We start from the raw sequence: 19,345 nt of genomic DNA on the forward strand, positions 1-19,345 counted from the left end.
AATAGGAAATTATGAGACCATGTTTTAAATTATTTATGATGGAATTTTTACATTTGTCATACTTTATTTTTGTTCATCTTAAAAGATTGAAATTTTAATTTAATGATTACTTATTTATGGAAAGGTAACACTGTGAATTTTTCCTACCTCTGCACTGCAAGTTGAATCAAAGATATAAAATGCAATGATAGCTTTAATATACTTGCTTTATTCTTACATCAGCATCTTTGCTAACTTGATTTAGAATACCATGTTTGCTCTAGCAATATTATTGCTTAGATGGAGTTGACATTGAAATTTTGCTGACTTATGAGTGTAAGTATGTGGAAACAGAGAATAAAGCTATACATGAAAGAAAAAAAATTCCTTCATTTCACTTTCTTCTGCTTCATAATAAAAAAATGAATGGGGTAGTAGTCGTTCCCAGCTACAAGATAAGCAATTTCAGTCTTAGTTTTTTTTTTTTTTTACTGAGAATCAAGAAAACGATTTCACTTTGTTTAGGCTGGCAGAAATCTATTTGCATTGTTCTTTTTAGTAATACATAACAATATACAGGGAAACTGTTCATACTAGCTTCATTATAAAAATTGGGTCATGTCTTTTTTTTTGAAGATGTTGTCTTCATTAGCATTTGATGACGAACTTTGAAATTATATAAATACAAACCCAGTGTCTTCTGGATATGTTCGACTGTAACTTCTAACACCACTTCTGGAGGACACTGGCTTGATAAAAATCCATCTAGATGTCTGTACACTGTATAGCCACAAATATCCCCCCTTCCCCCAATGAAAGTTTTTGTAATTTAATTTATAATCTGATATGGCTAGTTTATATATTTCAGTGGAGTGTCCTGTCTGTGGGGTTCCTGTTCAAGAACTACATATAAATAACCACCTTGATAGTTGCCTGACAAGAGATGAGAAGAAAGACAGTCTCCGAAGGTAAGGTTCTTGAGTGTATAAATTCTAATAAATGCTATCCATGTGTCAGCATTCCAGAACAACCCAACTCCAATCAAAAACTCCGAGACAGGCATCATCTCAAATCTTGCATTTATTAGAGTAGGTATACTGTTATATCTGGGAAAACCCGAATCTGAGAGTTCTGGGTTTTCCCTCAGTAAATCAAAATCCCAAATCCAGCCCCTGTACCCATCAGTCCATCACGTGGCCCAATCACCATCCGTCCCAACTTGAGCCATCACTGCAACCACTCCTCCTCCAGATGCAGAAACACCATGACCTTGACCGAAGGGAAGAATGCTATTATGTCTAACTACAATCACTCTACTAAATCCTCCCTCCTACTTTCCCAAGCGCAAGAAGGTGGCAGCGTGGAAGCTTCCAGTGTTAATATGGTTTCCAAAGCTGACACCATGCTTACTTTAGCAAGAAAACAGTACCAAATTGGGTCAGTTTTTCTTGTTTTATCTAATGGCCTTTGAATAATGTTTTAGGTATAAAAACAATATTAGAGAGAAGTTCCCTGCAGATGGGCTCCAGCGTGAGTCTGAAAGCACAGAAGACAAAAACTCTGGTCTTGATGACCAACTCAGATTGGATCCTAAAAAAATATTAGTACGTTGGCTATCATCAATAAAGTAACAATTTATTCAGATTTGTTTGAATTTATTGGACAAATGCAAGTCCTTCCCTCTGGAGCAATTCAGCTATCTGGAGAATAGCTGAAGCAATGTCAGGGCCTCTTTAGTAATATTTTCCAGCAGATGATTTTTCTTTGCTACACTTCCATCAAGGAGGCAGTTAAAACCGTTCAGTTTCTTTTAGTCCTTTGCTGTTTTTGTTTCATCTAGAGGTTTGATGTTACTGTTTCTAATATCCTCCAAATATGATAATGGAGTAATTACTCATCCTGTTAATAGCAGAATGATACAGTTGAATCTTTCGAAGAACGTGATTGGCATATATTTATCTCTCTCACAATCTTAGTAATCAATACAAATATAAATGAAACATGGCACAAGGAGCCTGGATAGCTCTGCAGACAAGGCACTGTAATTTAACACCAGCTGTCTGCAATTAAAGTAAGTTCGAATCTTGCCAGGCTCAAGGTTGACTCAGCCTTCCATCCTTTCTAAGGTAGGTAAATTGAGGACCCAGTTTGTGGGGGCAATAAACTGACTTTGTATAAAATATACAAAAGTATGAAGGCTATTGCTTAACGCACTGTAAGCCGCCCTGAGTCTCCAGAGAAGGGCGGCATATAAATCAAATTAAAAAAAAAAAAGGGGGGGGGGGCTAGCAGGTTGCACAATATTGCTGCAAAGCCTCCCCAAATACATCCAAAAAAGATAAAGTTAGTTGAAAGGGGAGAACAGATTGTTTCAAATTTTCATATTTGCTGGGGCTGTACATCAGAACATGAACTCAGGAAAAGGGCTGCTGGTTCCAGTCTGGTAATTCTTTGCACTTGATTTCAAACAGCTCCTAAATCAGTCTCAGTTTAATGTTCCTGAGCTTATAAATAAGGGCAGTAATTTAGTAAGTTACTGCATAGAGCAGTCTTTCTTAACTGATGTTCTACAGAACCCTTGTGTTCCACAAGAGGTCATTAAAGGTTCCACAAGAAATAAACTTTTAAAAAAACTTTCCATCTCTGCAATGCTAGAACGTGAAGTGGTAAGAATTTTCATGTGCTGTGAGTGATATGCTCACCAGCTACGTTGCTATTGTTGTAAATATTGTAAAATATCGATTTTATAGGTTAGAAGTGAATTGTATTGTGAAGTTCATTCTTGTGACTGTTATGTTCCCTAAGACCTGTGAATTATTTCAGAGCTATTCCATGAGATAAATGTTGAGGAAAGCTGGTCTAGAGCAGGAGTGTCAAACTCAAGGCCCACGGGGTGCTTAGATCTGGCCCACGGAGCTGCCCTGGAAACAGTGAAGGACCAGCCCGCTTCTCTGGCAGAGCGCTCGGGCCACCACAACATGAGTGACGTCGAGCTGACCATGCCCGCCCTTCGGCAATGTCCCCCCCTTGGTCAAACACAACCCTCATGCAGCCCTTAATGAAATCAAGTTTGACACCCTGGTCTAGAGCAACAAATATATATGGGACATAACTGTTGATCATCCAAGCAACTGCCTAAATAGTAGTAGATACATGTAGACTTAATCAGCAAGCTCAATAAACAAGGGATTTTTTTATTTAAAAGAAGAAATGTTTTCTCATCAATGTTTCAATTCTTTTTATTTTTGATCAAAATCCAATCAAATACAGATGATTTTCCCCAGTTGTGATGTGTCTACATTCCTTACACTTTAAATCTTTCTCTTAATGTTTACTTAAGAGCTAAGAGCTGTTCTACTTTGATTGTCCTTTATGTTTGCCCATAATACAGGATGGGGTATCTTTAATGAATTTTCTAGATTTTTTAAAATAAGAGTAGTGATCTTAGATTGCTATGGCCAATTCTTGTTGTTGTGCCTTTTGTTGTAAACTACAGAGGGATTATTTTTTCCCCTTTTAGTGGATCTCTTCTAAGGATCCCCCAATAAACAGAAAAAAAGAAAGAAAAAGAAAGACAATGAATTAATAGGACATCACCAATTAAACTGAACATCTTGACATAGTATAGAGCCACATAGAGTCTTCTGTGAAAAATAAGACTATGGCTAAGAGCTAAATATGGAAATGGAATAGGCTTGAGCCTGATTAAGCCTTGAAGAGGATACTGCCAAGGAATGCCAAAAGTGTAGTAAAGGGTAGTAAGTCAACCTTTCAGAAGAAGCAGTAGCAAGCCACTTCTACCCTCTTACCCAGGAATGCTATCTTGATCTGTTCATGACACTACCAAGACTTTGAGGAGACATTTGTAGACTAGGAATGCATACAACAGAACTAAAGCTATTGTTCCCACCAATAAGCAGAAACAAAACCCCAAACATTTGGTGTTTTGGAAGAAACAGAGCTCCCACCTCTTTTGGATGTTTTTGTCATGGGAAATATGGGATTCAAAAGAAGTTCTTGAGCTGCAAAAATATGAGTTGTCAGTAGAGCCCTGGACTTAATTGGGACAGTTCTGGTTTTTATTTTATTTTTTTGGTGAAGGGAATTGCTGGGGAATATTAATAAACTCACTAAGCCATAGTTACGTGTGTGTGTGAGTGAGTGAGTGAGTGAGTGAGTGAGTGAGCAGGGCAGCACACTCTGGCGGATTATATATATCTCTTCCTTACTATTCCATTTTTAGGATTATTTGGAATATAATACCAGGGAGTCCAGAGTTATATTCAGTAGAACTCTTCTCTGAATGGAAAGACTACTGATTCAGTACAACTACAAGTGGAAAGGCTATGATCTATGCTTCACAGTCTTCAGTGTGATATTTAGTACTGTTTTGAAGAATCTCCCAAACCTTTAGAGCAATAATAACATTAGGCCACTGGATGAAAGGAGCATTAGTAAAACATCATTTACTTTCCTTAATTGCCAGTGCTATCTTAGAGGGAAAAAACCCCAGTATCTACATTTATGGTTGACTGGAAACGCTTTATAGATTGTTTGCATAAAACAAAACAAAAAGAGCCGAGGTGACACAGTGGTTAGGGTGCAGAACTGCAGCTACTTCAGCTGACTGCTAGTTCAGCAGATCAGCGGATCAAATCTCACTGGCTCAAGGTCGACTCAGCCTTCCATCCTTCCGAGGTGGGTAAAATGAGGACCCAGATTGTTAGGGGGCAATATGCTATTTAGTATACTGTCTTTGGTGTAAGCCGCCCAGAGTCCTCGGAGAGTGGGCGGCATAGAAATATGACTAATAAAATAAATAAATAAATAAAATGCATTTAAGATTTCTGGTTTTGATGATTAGAAAAACTGGATAATAGAAAAGAGTGAGCTTTTTCATAATCATAGTAAGATAACTTTGCAATTATACTTACATTTACTGCAAAGAATTTGGAAGCTTCTTTTTGTTTTTATCTGCACTTTACTTTTTTAAACTCTTTAATAGTTTGTGTTAGTTTTTGTGCTCTTTGTAAAACTTTTAACAAAAAAATGAATTGCCAATGCCATTCAGTTGATTAAAACTCCTTTCCACGAATAGGCAGAAATAAATTCTACTCATCTTTCCACAGCATAGTAGTCCTTTAAGCTTCTTTCTTAAAGTCAGGCTGGAAATAATATTAGGAAAACCCTTTCTTTATCTTTGAGTTGAAGCTTGTGCTCTATTCTTACTAGAATAAAGTGAAGATAGGGCTCTTATGTGACATAAATTTGTTTTGCTTACTTGAGAGTCCTGTAATTCCTTCTCCTTTTTTCCTTCTCTAGTTAAGACCTTTGATTTTGTTTAAAAAAAGACATAAGTATTAATGAAATCTGAAGCTTTTCTTTTAGATATGATGGACAAGTCAATTGAAAAACAATTTGGGGTGCTATTCCTTCACATGGTGATGGCTGTGAGGATTGTACTTGCCAAACATTGGAAAGAAAAAGAAATGGTGACTGTTGAAAAATGGATTTTGAAATTGACTGAATTAGGGGAGATTAGGGGAAAATTAACTGCTTTGATTAGAAATAAAGGACTAGACAACTTTAAAAGAGCCTGGAAACCATTTGTGGACTTTCTACACACTAAATATAATAGCAGATGGCTAACAGAGGGATTTGAAGATTAGTGTAATGTTTAGCACAACCTGTTGAATGCTTTTTCTTCTTTTTTCATATATAGGTGAAACTCAAAAAATTAGAATATTGTGCAAAAATTCATTTATTTCAGTAAGGCAACTTAAAAGGTGAAACTAATATATGAGATAGACTCATTACAAGCAAAGCGAGTTAGTTCAAGCCTTGATTTGTCATAATTTTGATGATTATGGCTTACAGCTCATGAAAACCCCAAATTCATAATCTCAGAAAATTAGAATACTACATGAAATCAATAAAACAAGGATTGTACATAGAACAATATCAGACCTCTGAAAAGTATAAGCATGCATATGTAGTCAGTACTTGGTTTGGGCTCCTTTTGCATCAATTACTGCCTCAATGCGGCGTGGCATGGATGCTATCAGCCTGTGGCACTGCTGAGGTGTTATGGAAGACCAGGATGCTTCAGTAGCAGCCTTCAGCTCTTCTGCATTGTTCGGTATCATGTCTCTCATCTTTCTCTTGGCAAAGATTCTCTATGGGGTTCAGGTCAGGCGAGTTTGCTGGCCAATCAAGCACAGTAATCTCCTGGTCATTGAACCAGGCTTTGGTACTTTTGGCAGTGTGGGCAAGTGCCAATTCGTGCTGGGAAATGAAGTCAGCATTCCCATAAAGCTCATCTGCGGAAGGAAGCATGAAGTGCTCCAAAATCACCTGGTAGACGGCTGCATTGACCCTGGACTTAATGAAGCCCAGTGGACCAACATCAGCAGATGACATGGCTCCCCAAATCAACACAGAGTGTGGAAACTTCACACTGGACTTCAAGCATCTTGCAGTGTGTGCCTCTCCATTCTTCCTCCAGACTCTGTGTGCTTGGTTTCCCAATGAGATGCAAAAGTTGCTCTCATCAGAAAAGAGGACTTTGGACCACTGAGCAACAGACCAGTTCTTTTTGTCTTTAGCCCAGGTAAGACGCTTCTGACATTGTTTGTTGTTCAGGAGCGGCTTGACAAGAGGAATACAATAATTTAAAGCCCATGTCCAGGATCCGTCTGTATGTGGTGGCTCTTGATGCACTGACTCCAGCCTCAGTCCACTCCTTGTGAAAGTCCCCAACACTTTTGAATGGCCTTTTCCTGACAATCCTCTCCAGGCTGCGGTCATCCCTGCTGCTTGTACACCTTTTTCTTCCACACTTTTCCCTTCCACATAACTTTCTATTAATGTGCTTTGATACAGCACTTTGGGAACATCCAACTTCTTTTGCAATTACCTTTTGAGGCTTTCCCTCCTTATGGAGGGTGTCAATGATGGTTTTCTACACAACTGTCAGGTCAGCAGTCTTTCCCCTGATTGTGATTCCTACTGAACCAGACTGAGAGAGGATTTAAAGGCTCAGGAACCCTTTGCAGGTGTTATGGCTTAATTAGCTGATTAGAGTGGGAAACTTTGAGCCTAGAATATTGAACCTTTTCACAATATTCTAATTTTCTGAGATTGTGAATTTGGGGTTTTCATGAGCTGTAAGCCATCATCATCAAAATTATGACAAATCAAGGCTTGAACTATCACGCGTTGCATGTAATGAGTCTATCTCATATATTAGTTTCACCTTTTAAGTTGCATTACTGAAATAAATGAACTTTTGCACGATATTCTAATTTTTCGAGTTTCACCTGTGTGTGTGTGTGTGTGTGTGTGTGTGTGTGTGTGTGTGTGTACATGTACGGTATGTATAAGGGGGAGGATAATTTATTGCTTTTTCTTTTCTTTTAGCACTTAGCAAGGGTGAATGTTAAATGTTAACTCTAATTGACCTTTTTCCTCCTTTTTTGTACGCTATATTTTTCTTTTTTGTTGTTGTTAGAGTGAATGTATGTTTTTGCTTTGTTTTATTTTGTTTGTTTGTTTTACTGTTCTGTATTTTATTATCTATGATAAAACAATAAGTAATCCGAAATGTATAATATCACTGACTTACTGTTAGCTTGCCCTTTGTCATTGAAAGATAATGACAAATGTTTGTAAGTAATTTTATTTCCGTAGAGATTTCTCCCTATCACTTTGAATAATTGCTGGCATCTTTAGTTTGACAGGTTTTTGAGCATTTGTTGATTTTCATGATTATCTGTGGGTGTAATGATTTATATATGTGTAGAATGTGCTTTCCCTCTGGTATCAAATGGATTATTTTTATTTAGGCTTAGGTACTGTTTGAAACAGTACCTAAGGAGATTGTTTTCACTAAGGTTTAGCCATGGTGAGTTATAATGTAACATTGGTACCATATGCTAATTTATTTCAATAGCAACATATTGAGTTAGTTGTAGCATGCGTTTCCCCCCCCCCCCCTTCCAAATCCTCTCTAATTCTCAGAGACTGCCAGGACAAGTCCCTGTGATTTTCTTGGCAAAGTTTTTCAGAAATGGTTTGCCATTCTTAGGGCTAAGAGAAAGTGATTGGCCCAAGAATACCCAGCTGGCTTTGTTCCTAAGCCGGCACTAGAACCCATGGTCTTCCATTTTGTATTCTGATGCCTTAATTACTATACCAAACTGGCTCTCATTAGATGTGCATAATTTTCAACAAACTCAGAAGGGGAATTATAGCATTGTTTGAGTACTTAAAGGAGATCACTAAAGGAAGGTCAATGATAATGTCATCACACAATGCAGGATACAGAATAATGCCTTTAAGTTACAGAAAGGCAGATTCTGATTCTAGAATCTGTATTGAAGTAGAAGCTGCTCAGCAATGTAATGGATGATTTAATCTGGATTTCTACACTCAGTAGGGAGTTGATTCTAAGGGAAAGCCGAAGAAAACATAGTTTTAAAGTGTAGCAGTATACGAAAGGCACAGGTCTATTTGGTGCAATATTTGAATTTGATCATAGCACGGCTGTTGTCTGTAATGAGCTGTGAGAATAACTTTGGGAGACAGAAGGAAGAGCTACAGCCTAGGCAACAGTCTGAGAAATGAAAATTGAATCCAAAGGAGGGATGGAGGAAAAGAAAGCATCTCAGAATGTACCACCCTTAATTGTTTGGAAAGTAAAGACGAGGGAAGAAGTGCTTTTCAACTTGCAAGATTTTGTTACTGTAACCTTACAATAAAAGTAGTATTATCATGTTTCTTCAAAAATAAGACCCTTTTTAATATTTTTTTGAACCCTGAAATAAGCACTTGGCCTTATTTTTGGGGAGGTCTTATTATTTTGGGGCACATGGAGCAAGCCTCTTGCTGTCTTACCTGATTTCCAGCTCTGTCTCCCTAACCCTAACCAGAGGAAATGGTGGGGACCGGCTGCACATGCATTTAAATATTTTCGGGGAGGGCTTATTTTCGGGGAAACACAGTAGTACTCATGGATTTTGGTTTTCTGTCTCAAAGGGCAAGATCAATCTTGCAAGTTTGAAAGTACATCTTTCAGCTGAAGAAATGAAGGAGGGTCCTTTCCAAGACAGTGTCTCTCCCTCATTTTCCTTTCAATTCAATTCTCTCTTGTCAGATTGCTGTCCAGGCTTTTCTTCCTGTCTCTCAAGGTTATTTTCATAGTCCATTACATTGTCCCCATCACAGTTTCTGAATTGCTCTTTGAGAAGGCTTCAGTTTTGATTGATTATCAACATATGCATCCTACGTGTTTCCCTGAAAATAAGACCCTGTCTTATATTTTTTTGAACCCTGAAATAAGCGCTTGGCCTTATTGCCATACGCTCAAAAGCCCGATTAGGCTTATTATCAGGGGATGTCTTATTTTGGGAGAAACAGAGTAGTTGAACTGAAAATATAATAAAGCACATAAATAATATTAAACTATATATAAACCAGAGGTGTATTCTAATTTTATAAGCATGTATTTATGGAAAGTGAGTGCAATATTGGTCTTCTGTTGAATTCTTTTCTTAGTTGATTCAGTTCTAGCATATAGTACATGTAACTGTTCTATAGCATTTACTGGGTAGCATCTCCTATTTTATTTACAATACAACATATGTGATAGCATTATTGAGATTATCAGAATATTACTCTTTATCAGGATATTACTGAAGAATTTATATTCCTTTTTGGAATCATGTAACTCTTTTAGATGTCTTTTCTATCTCTGCCAAATACCAAGGTGGTTATAATTAATATTAACAAACATCTTGTAGCTGTTTGAGAATTAAAGATTGAAGGTATAGTACTACTTTGGGAAAAAGACATGGTATCAAGAATATCTTATAGGGAGCTTAAACTTGGAGAGTATATAGCAATGGTGAAACAAAGAGTATATATACATGTACATGGCAGCAGTTTAAATAAATTAAAGCAAAAATGGTACCATTTACATTATGCAGCAAAATAAATTCAAACACCTAGACTATGGTTTCTAAGTTTACTGATAAGATAAATTCTTTGTGGTACAAGGGGTAAAGTCACAAATCAAATATTTATTTTTTAGAGGTGCCTTTTTTAATGTTTATAAATAATATAATGAAGACTTTGTCATTAAGCTAAAATAGATATAACTCGTTTCAATATAGCTAATGTTATATGAATAATAATTATATAATTTCAGTAATTACCTGTTTACTTATAGATATAATAATTTTTAAATACATATTAAAAAAAACAAGGTATTTCTTTTAATTCCGTTTTTACTAGATTTTCCTAATACAATTTGGAAGGTATGTTAAATTGGTCCTATAAATAAAGCAGTACATGATTGAATTTGGTTTGGCAGGAAATCTGATCTATAAGTGGAAATCGATGGCAGTAATTTTACACTTCCATAACTGCATTACTTGTTCAAAATTCTTGTCTGCTAGTTCAACTATTTGTTGAATGCAGTGAAGGTCACATATTTTTCTGCAAACTATGGAAGTTGCATTTTAAAGAGGGAGAAGGGGAGAATGTGACTGGAAGTCAGTTTTGATTAGCAGAATCTGTGTATGCAATCCTAAATAAATAGTGCTTACATATATGCCATTTTTGTGGCTTGCTGATTGTTGATATTTTGTTAGCGTTTTTGAATATTTTTTTAAAATAAATAAGCAGCAACTTTTTTTTTTTTTTGAGAAATAAGAGATATTAGCCTGAATGAGTTTGATCAGCTACTTTCTTATGTTGTCTATAATAACAACAGAGAAAAGTGCCATTCCTCATTAAATATTTGATTATTAGCTTTTAAAATATTTACTTGAGTGCTGGACCTATCCCTTTGGCTTAGATTAAATCACAGTGTTATTATAAGCATAAGAAAATAAAGCTCTCTGAAAGGAAAATGGGATATAAGTAATAATTTAATCAAAGAGTATATTATTGATGTTGGAGATAGAAATGGGACACGGCAAGGGGTTGAAGAGGGTTAAAAATAAAATAAATATGGTCAAAGTAAAATAACATTAAACACGATATCTGGAATAGAACTTGCAACATATACTCTATAACTTATTTGTACCCTGTAACATATTTATGTGTGTCTCATAGATTGAATAAAAATATATACATCTGTTCATTTTGCCTTACAGGAAATATTTTTACATGTTTCCCTCTATGTTTTTTTTCTTCCTAGTTCTGGACAAAAAAGAAAATTACTGCCGAAACTGGTTTACAGTTTACTTTCTGACCGTGACCTGAGGAAAAGACTGAAAGAACATGGATTGTCTACCCAGGGAACAAAACAACAGCTTATTAAAAGACACCAAGAATTTGTGCACATGTATAATTCAGAGTGTGATTCTCTAAATCCTAAATCAGGTAGGAAAATGAAAATGTAGATAGCAGTTTTCTTTAAATAGTGCTGTTTCTTAAGATATGCTTCTTCCTAACATTTATTTTACTTACCATTTTGAGCTAATGTAACTTTACCTTACCAATCTATTATTACTCTTTGAAATACTTTATATGAGACTTGCTTTACATGAAGTGTCTGCCATGATTGAAAACATTGAGCTTACATGACCATGACAACAGATTTGAATTGTTAGCGATTTGTATGCATGTTAATTCGAGTCCTTTTATGCCTATACATTCATGTTTTTCAACCTTGAGAACTTTAAGATGTAGGCAATTCAGCTTCCAGAATTCCTCAGGCAGCATCGGAGTTGAAATCCATATGTCCTAATGTTGCCAAGTTTGAAAAACACTACTCTATATATCAACAGTATTTAGGCAAATCCTATAGTGATATCAAAGTTATGGGGACTTTTCACAAAAAAAACCCCTTTGTTTATTCAGCCCTTTGAGGTATTGGCAGGTGAAGAAACAGATATTGGAGCCCTGGTGGCGCAGTGGTTAGAATGCAATATAGCAGGCTAATTCTAGCCACAGCTTGGAGTTTGAACCTGACCGGCTCAGGATTGACTTAGCCATCCAAATTTCCGAGGTCGGTAAAATGAGAATCCAGATTGTTGGAGCAATATGTAAATAATGCTGACATTGTCAACTTCCCAGAGAGGGCTGTAAAGCACTATGGAACACTAAGGGCTATTTCTATTGCTACTGAATTGCTGTTGTTACAGGGTATAGTAAGAAAATCTTAAAAGTTTCCTTATGCACTTTTTTTATGTTAAAGAGATTCAAGACAGGATTATCTTGAGTTTCAATGGATGAGTTTCTCCATCTTCCTTCCCATAGCTAAGTGGATGATAATTATTCTTGTACTCTTCCTTCAAGGCTAGCACACTCCTCTATACTGGCTAGCACTTAAAATTACTTCCATGTGATGTTCCTGTGTATTGTGAAACTCGTCTCTGATCTTTAATTGCTGCAGATGTCTCTTTCCCATGTGTGGAAATTCAGGCATCTTATTTTAGATTTGTTGTGTTTCTCTCATTGGGGCTTGTATAGTTCCTGCTTGCCAATTTCAAAAGATAGTGGATGGCTTATGATGGCATAAAATTACAACCTAGAACATCAACAGCCTAATCTTAATAGCACGAAGGCCTAGAAATGTCACCATTGGGGAGGCAAAATCTTCAAGCATCTCTGAATATCTATCTGAAGAGCTCTGTTTTTAAGCATAGAAAATGGATAATCCGAAAAATAGGAGTAAGTGGTTCCATGGTTGTTCCATTGGTATAAGGTACAGACATAATTATTAGGCACACTTTAAAAGTGTGATGGTGCTCTAAAGAGAACTTAGCGGGGGAATCGCTGACTCAGTTCTGACAAATATTTATTCTATTATGGCTAAAAGCAGAGACATCCTTTTTGCTAAGGTTCAGTGTGTTTTAATGCTACAATGGGAAAAATATGACCAAAGGGCACAGGTATTTGTCTGCAGCAAAGGGAGGCATTTTACAGTTTACCAGTTATAACTGTGATTAAGCTGCTTCGGTTAGTCAGAGCCAACAACAGAAGAGTCTGTTCTAAGTGATTTGATTTGTTAAAATTTTAGCAAGAGGTAGAGAAACATGATATAAACTCAAGAAGAGCTGTGCTGGATGAAACCAAAGGCCTAACTAGTCCGTGAAGGAGAAATAAAGGCCTCTGGAAAGCAAGATATGAATGAAATTATACCTGCTTTAGTTTCCTAGCAACCAGAATTGAGAATAGTGTGTAGCTAATATGACTAGTAGGCATTGTTAGGCTTAATCTCTGAATTTATCTAAGCCTCTTTTAAGATTGTCTATGTTAATAACTATTACTGTTTTACATTGTTTACTGTAAACAATGTAAAGAAAAAAGTACTGTAAGAAAAAAGTTGTTCCTTTGTGCTGAATCAATAACTGTTTGGATACATCGGATATTTCTTGATTCTAGTGTTATGAACAAGAGAAACTTTTTTTAGATCCATGTATAACTTTATAAGTATTAATTATCTGCCTTTGTTCACATTTTTGCTGCTTTTCCCTGATACATTAATAAATAGTGTTTGCGAAAAAGTCCAACTTTAAACAATGATTTATGAAATCATTTATGAAAAAGATGGTTCACGTGTACTTTCTCACACATTACAGTGATTCACAAGGTGTGCATGTGTCATATATTCATAGAGGCTAGGCTCAACTCCACTGTGTGGTGGACTTTAGCCATTCCTAGTATGTTTCTTCTATCATACTTACTTCTTTAGTGACTATATACTAAGTAACATGGATTCCCAAAGTGAATTAAGTAGTACCAAGTCTTAATCAGATGGTGTCTTGAGTCCTCTATCATACTCTACATGCGTGAATGATAGGAAAAGGTTTATGATGTGTTTGGGTGGTTGTGGAGTACCATAGCTGCCTCATTTCTACATAGAGGAGACAGTATGCTGCTTAATATGCTTAAGGTAAGGTCTGTGAAACAATGACCCAATGGAGCACAGGTTTTCTAGTAGTATATACAAACCTGGAACAGGCAATATTAATGCGACTGTAGTAGTGTGTAGATTTTGAAATACAAGTGATTTTCATGATTCTGTCCATATTCCAAGTAACATACCTGTAGCAAACAAAACTCTGAGGAAGGCAATTTCCTCAAAGAATAGGTTTATTGAATATGTCATATTGGCACAGGCTGGTGAAAACTGACTCTGATTCTTCCCGTGGTTTTCACCTAATTAAAAGTAAAAGTTTGTCACTTTCTCAAAACAATCAGTCACATGGTCCAATCAGGATACTGTCCAGTTGCTAGGTGCCTCCAGTACCCTCCTTCCGAGCACCTGCAGAAATGTCCTTGGTTCCCAAGAGGAAGTATTTTGTTTTGACTACAACACCCCTATTATCTCCATTCTCCCCTCCCTATCCCTCTTCTCCAGTATGTCAGCACTGAATCTCAAAATGGCCTCAGTCAGGCCAGCTTCAGGGTTGACAGATACTCTTTTAAACTTACACAGTAAGAGCTTGCTTTTTTAATTTATGTCAGTGTTTTGTTGAATATAGAACTAGATATATTTCAGGTAAAACACAAACAGATAAATAAAAAGTGGCATATACAATTCAGTGTAACCAAACCCAAGAACCTTGAAATAGGGCATTCTGTGGATGCCAACTCTAAGAATCTTCATGGATTCAGTATGAAACTGAACTTGCTGAATTAAACTATAATCCTGTTCATATTTCCCTGCATTAATTTTCACTGTACTCAATGGATCTTTTGAAAGGGGTGTTTATAAATTCTTGGATCCTGCTGTTGCTGATCCTACTTCTCTGCCATTATATATAAATTCAACAAATGAAAGTTGTTGGCAACTAAATAATCTTTGTCTTGTTTTTAGTGAACTTTCAGGATTGCATCTTACTTTTCCACAGTTAATATACAGTGTCATAAATGTCCTTAAGGAGGACATAAATGTCCTTAAGGAAGCTCTGTTGTTATTCTGAAATATATCCATCATGCAAATCATTTAAGAAACTAACTGTTCTGTAGAAAATATTATAGTCTGGCAGACTAGATTTTCTAGTGGCTGCTCTAGCAACTTTTAATGCAGGAACCAAAGGTTATGAGAAGCTTGTAATCTTACTAATATATTTAAAATATTTTTAAGCTGCCATGTAGAACAGATTTTTCTGCTACATGGTCTACAATAAAAGTCAAACTACAAAATAGAATATAATGATAAATATATGAATATTGATAATATTAAAACGAGACTGCATTAGCTTACATAATATATGTTTTTTAATACTATTTCTTAATGTAGATATCTATGTTTTTTACATTATAAGTGGTTTTTATCTGATTGTTTGTGTACCACTCAGAGTTGCTTTTGGGGAAATGTATGGTGGAATTGCCAGCTAGAATGGGGGGAAGTGTGAAGAGGGGACCAAAATTAGAATCCTTGCACAGCTGGAAGTGACACAGTTCTTACCTACCCCAGAACCCCTGAAGCCCTATCTAACCATTCCCAGGAAAATGCAGTTGGTCTGGCGAGATTCTTGTAAATAGGCATGCAAGAATTAAAGAAAGTAACATTGATCAACTCACTGTGTTATTATGATCCCTTCCACTTGACAGATGATCATCTGTACAAATTTAATACACAAATAAATAAATAAATAAAATAGATAAAATGTAGTCCTAAATCATTAACTGGCTCTGCTAAACAGTTGAGTCTTTAGGGTTGAAGTGAATGCTTATGTTGATGAAATTTAATAGATATCCACTGTTTCACAGCTAAGTGGCCCATGAAAAACAGACTCCTAATTGTTCATAGCAGTGGATGCATAATTGCACGTGTAAAACTTTTAATTCTGATCTCAGTGTCAGCAGGTTGGTACAAATGAAGGCGGGGTTCAGAGTCACTTTGACAACCATTGTAATTAGTATAGCATGATATTATTAATTACTATCTATTACTATTAATACTATTAATTGGCAACATGTCATTAAGATTCCAAATTATGTTGAAAAGGAAGTCTAGTGCAAGGATGGAGTTCAGCCTAGGTATGGTCGAACTATGAATAATTGAAGCATTGTTCTTCCTTTTTGGCTGAAAGTTATCTACATATTGATGAGAGCTAATTATTTCTGTATTGCCCTTAGCAATCCATGATAATACTAAATTTCATAACGTTGTATTGCTCCTGTGTCATTGCAACCTAAATCAGTCAGGTAGCATATAAATTTAATACATTATTACAATAATTATTATTAAATTACCATACTGATTCTAAAAGCTCTAATAGCTCAAGGAGAATTAATAGATAAGTTACAAAAAGGATGGCCAGTAGTTTTGAATACCAGTTGTTCACACTATTGTGTTCTTGTAATATTGATGGGATTGTTGCATTTGGATCTGAAACCAAATCTAAATAATTACCATTATAGCCACATAGCCTGAGAGGAAATACATTCTTCAATACTTTAAAAGAATATGAGAGTAAATATTGTGGAATTTCATTTTTTTTGCTGAATCATTAAAATAACAGGCACCCTGCTACTCCTCAGACTATTAATCACTTAATTGTTTATAAGGTCCATTCCATTAATCTTAATCACTTATAAGGTCCATGATGGTGCAGTGGTTAGAATGTAGTATTGCAGGCTAATTCTGCTGACTGCCAGGGGTTCAAATCTCACCAGCTCAAGGTTGACTCAGCCTTCCATCTTTCTGAGGTCTGTAAAATGAAGACCCAGATTGTTGGGGGCAATATGCTGACTGTAAACCACCTAGAGAAGGCTGTAAAACACTATGAAGTGGTATATAAGTCTAAGTCTAAGTGCTATTGCTATCAAGCCCTGACAGTTTTTAGAAGGATCAAAGGTGGCGCAGCAGACTAAAGCACTATTATTAACATCAAGCTGTCTGCAATTACTGTAAGTTCAAATCTCACCAGGCTCAAGGTTGACTCAGCCTTCCATCCTTTCTAAGGTAGGTAAATTGAGGACCCACTTTGTGGAGGCAATAAGATGACTTTGTATAAATATACAAAAGTATGAAAGCTATTGCTTAACGCATTGTAAGCCGCCCTGAGTCTCCGGAGAAGGGCGGCATATAAATTAAATTTTAAAAAAAATGTATGTGTGTGTGTTAAGCTTCCAAACAGTTTGTCCAAATCTTCAAGCTGTACGGTCTGAAAAATACCTGTAGTAGTATGTCCAGATAGAGATGTATTGATCAACAGTGGCTAAGAAATTAAAAGTGTTGTTTGGAGAAAACTTGGTATTCCACAAAACATGTGTTGGTAATGTTCATAGCTCTCTCAGCACACTTCAGTTCTCAAGTCTCTTAGCCCTTGAACTTTGGCTGCTGATAGTGTTGGGAGATAAATAGTTTTGGAGATCTGTCTATCTGTCCATCTGTCTTCTGGAATATCATTCTCTTTTGCTCTTGGATCTTGTAAGAAAATACTATATTGATTACAGAGAAAAGTTTAAAGCTCAGAACCATTGCCCCATCAAGGATTTCTGGAGAAATCTCTCTGGAGTCATTTACAGTGATTTTAGTTAAGAACAGAACAAACCTTTTCTAATAATTACTTCTTTCACCAGTTTCCACTGAACCTGTCTTCCCTCCCCTAGTTAGTTATTAGTTTTACCGTACCTTTTTCTCTATATCTGTTCATTTTTTAATTCCATTTACATATGGTAAAAAAACCCTCATTTATAATGCATTTTTCATGCACCAATTCCAGTTTTTGCATAATAACTGCAAATATTGAGTGCTCTTCAAAATATTTTATTCTGGGATATAGTCACAGTTATCGGAGTGCTAGATTGCTATTAATGAAGTTTATTTATTCTAACAGTTGCGGAAATAGTAAAAGAGCTGGAAAATATTGAAAAGACTCAAGCACAACTTGATGCCAGTAAACCCAAAGAAGATGTAAGTTAATAACCTTTAATTTTAGTCCTGGTGAAGACAAATTTAAATACATTATTCTACCTATCAGAAAACCACAGTGGATTTTTTTTTTTTTTTTTGCATAATGATGCTAAATTAGTAGATACATGTGGGTAGATATGTGTGGATAATTTTGATGCAAGATCTGACCAAGGTTTTTATCATGTGATAATCATAGATTTGATGTCCTGCTGAACTCAAGCTTGAGTTAAGATTGCATTTGGAGTCTCTTTTATTCTGCTCAAGACATCTTGTGCCTTCTGCACAAGAACCATGCCACATTGTAGTGCCTGTGCTGCAGTCAGTAGATAGATATTTGTTATACATGTGTCCCTTTTGCTTGATATATCTCTGCCTGTGTTATTTTCTGTTCATATGCCTGTTGAATAATCTCCCCACCAAAAGTTGACTTTTGAAATGTCATTGCAAAGGCCAAGTAAATGTGCATTGTATGCCCATCCTTAAAGTTTATATTGATGGGAAATAATGTCAGAAACCATCCAATACTGAATTGCATGCTAGATAAACTGCTTCCATCTATTTAATTGCCACCACCAAATTAAAGGTTTGAAAGTTTGTTTGTTTTTCATTTAAAGCATTTATGTCCTGCCCATTTTAGTTTTAGATTGTGCAAAATAGTAAAGCCATTTATTTAAACATAGAAACATAAAACAGCGGGAAATAAAACAACAAAAAGGCTTATATATGGTAAAAGGAAAAATTTCACCAGCTATCAAATTGCTGCTGATTCCATTGATGTGCTGATGGAGATACCATGTGCAGTTTGAAAAAAAATCCATATTGCATGGCAAGGAAGTTTAGAAACCTACCTTCAAAATGAATGAATAAATGAAGGAATATTCACTTAATCTGTGTATTTTGTACTTATATTTTAGAATTCTAGCCTAATCTCTCTCCTGATGTCTAGAAGGTTTATTAAGTATAAATCACTAATGTCTAAACAGCTAGTGATAGGTAGAGAGAAACACCAAGCTTTTATGGCAGAAATGGGTAATTTAGTATCTGACAAACTCTCTTCCTAATCTGATTTTATAAATTATAATGGTGATGATGATGATGGTGATGATCATGTATTTAGCATAATACAAAGTGAAACACCTCTAATTTGCATTTTTCTTGGGCCTTATATCAGGATGGTAGAGCAACTGGAGGATTATGTTCATTTTTTATAAAACAGTATTTAGTAATTAGTCTATCCTGACTATTCCTCACTTCTCCATGACTGATATTTACTGAATAAATAAATCTTGTACTTTGTGAACCTCTTTATTAAAAATATATACTCTAAGTGCCCCTATCCCAAATGATGTCACAATTGTGCTGTTATCATACAGATAGCTAGGTATATATAGTCTATAGCTGTTGGGGCACATGGAGCCTTAGTAGGTCAATTCTCCCTTTCCATACAACAATTCCATTTATACTCTTGAAATCTGAAGTACT

At 35.8% G+C, this 19,345-nt stretch overlaps 1 protein-coding gene across 9 annotated transcripts in view; it reads left to right on the plus strand.

The window, feature by feature from the left end:
* Positions 1 to 19,345, plus strand: part of RAD18 (RAD18 E3 ubiquitin protein ligase) — a 139,397-nt gene that overhangs the window by 49,521 nt on the left and 70,531 nt on the right. For all 9 annotated transcript variants that reach the window (XR_015732676.1, XR_015732675.1, XM_087887899.1 and 6 more), the window contains 3 exons: positions 848 to 947; positions 11,183 to 11,367; positions 17,787 to 17,863. Coding sequence is in view for 7 of the 9 variants with exons in the window: in XM_087887899.1 (XP_087744025.1) it covers positions 848 to 947; positions 11,183 to 11,367; positions 17,787 to 17,863 (362 nt within the window). In the remaining 2 variants the exon portion in view is untranslated. The remainder of the gene's footprint in view (positions 1 to 847; positions 948 to 11,182; positions 11,368 to 17,786; positions 17,864 to 19,345) is intronic.

Source organism: Pantherophis guttatus, chromosome 2, assembly GCF_059756535.1.
Source record: "Pantherophis guttatus breed Tessera chromosome 2, ASM5975653v1, whole genome shotgun sequence".
NCBI classification, from domain to species: Eukaryota; Metazoa; Chordata; class Lepidosauria; order Squamata; family Colubridae; genus Pantherophis; species Pantherophis guttatus.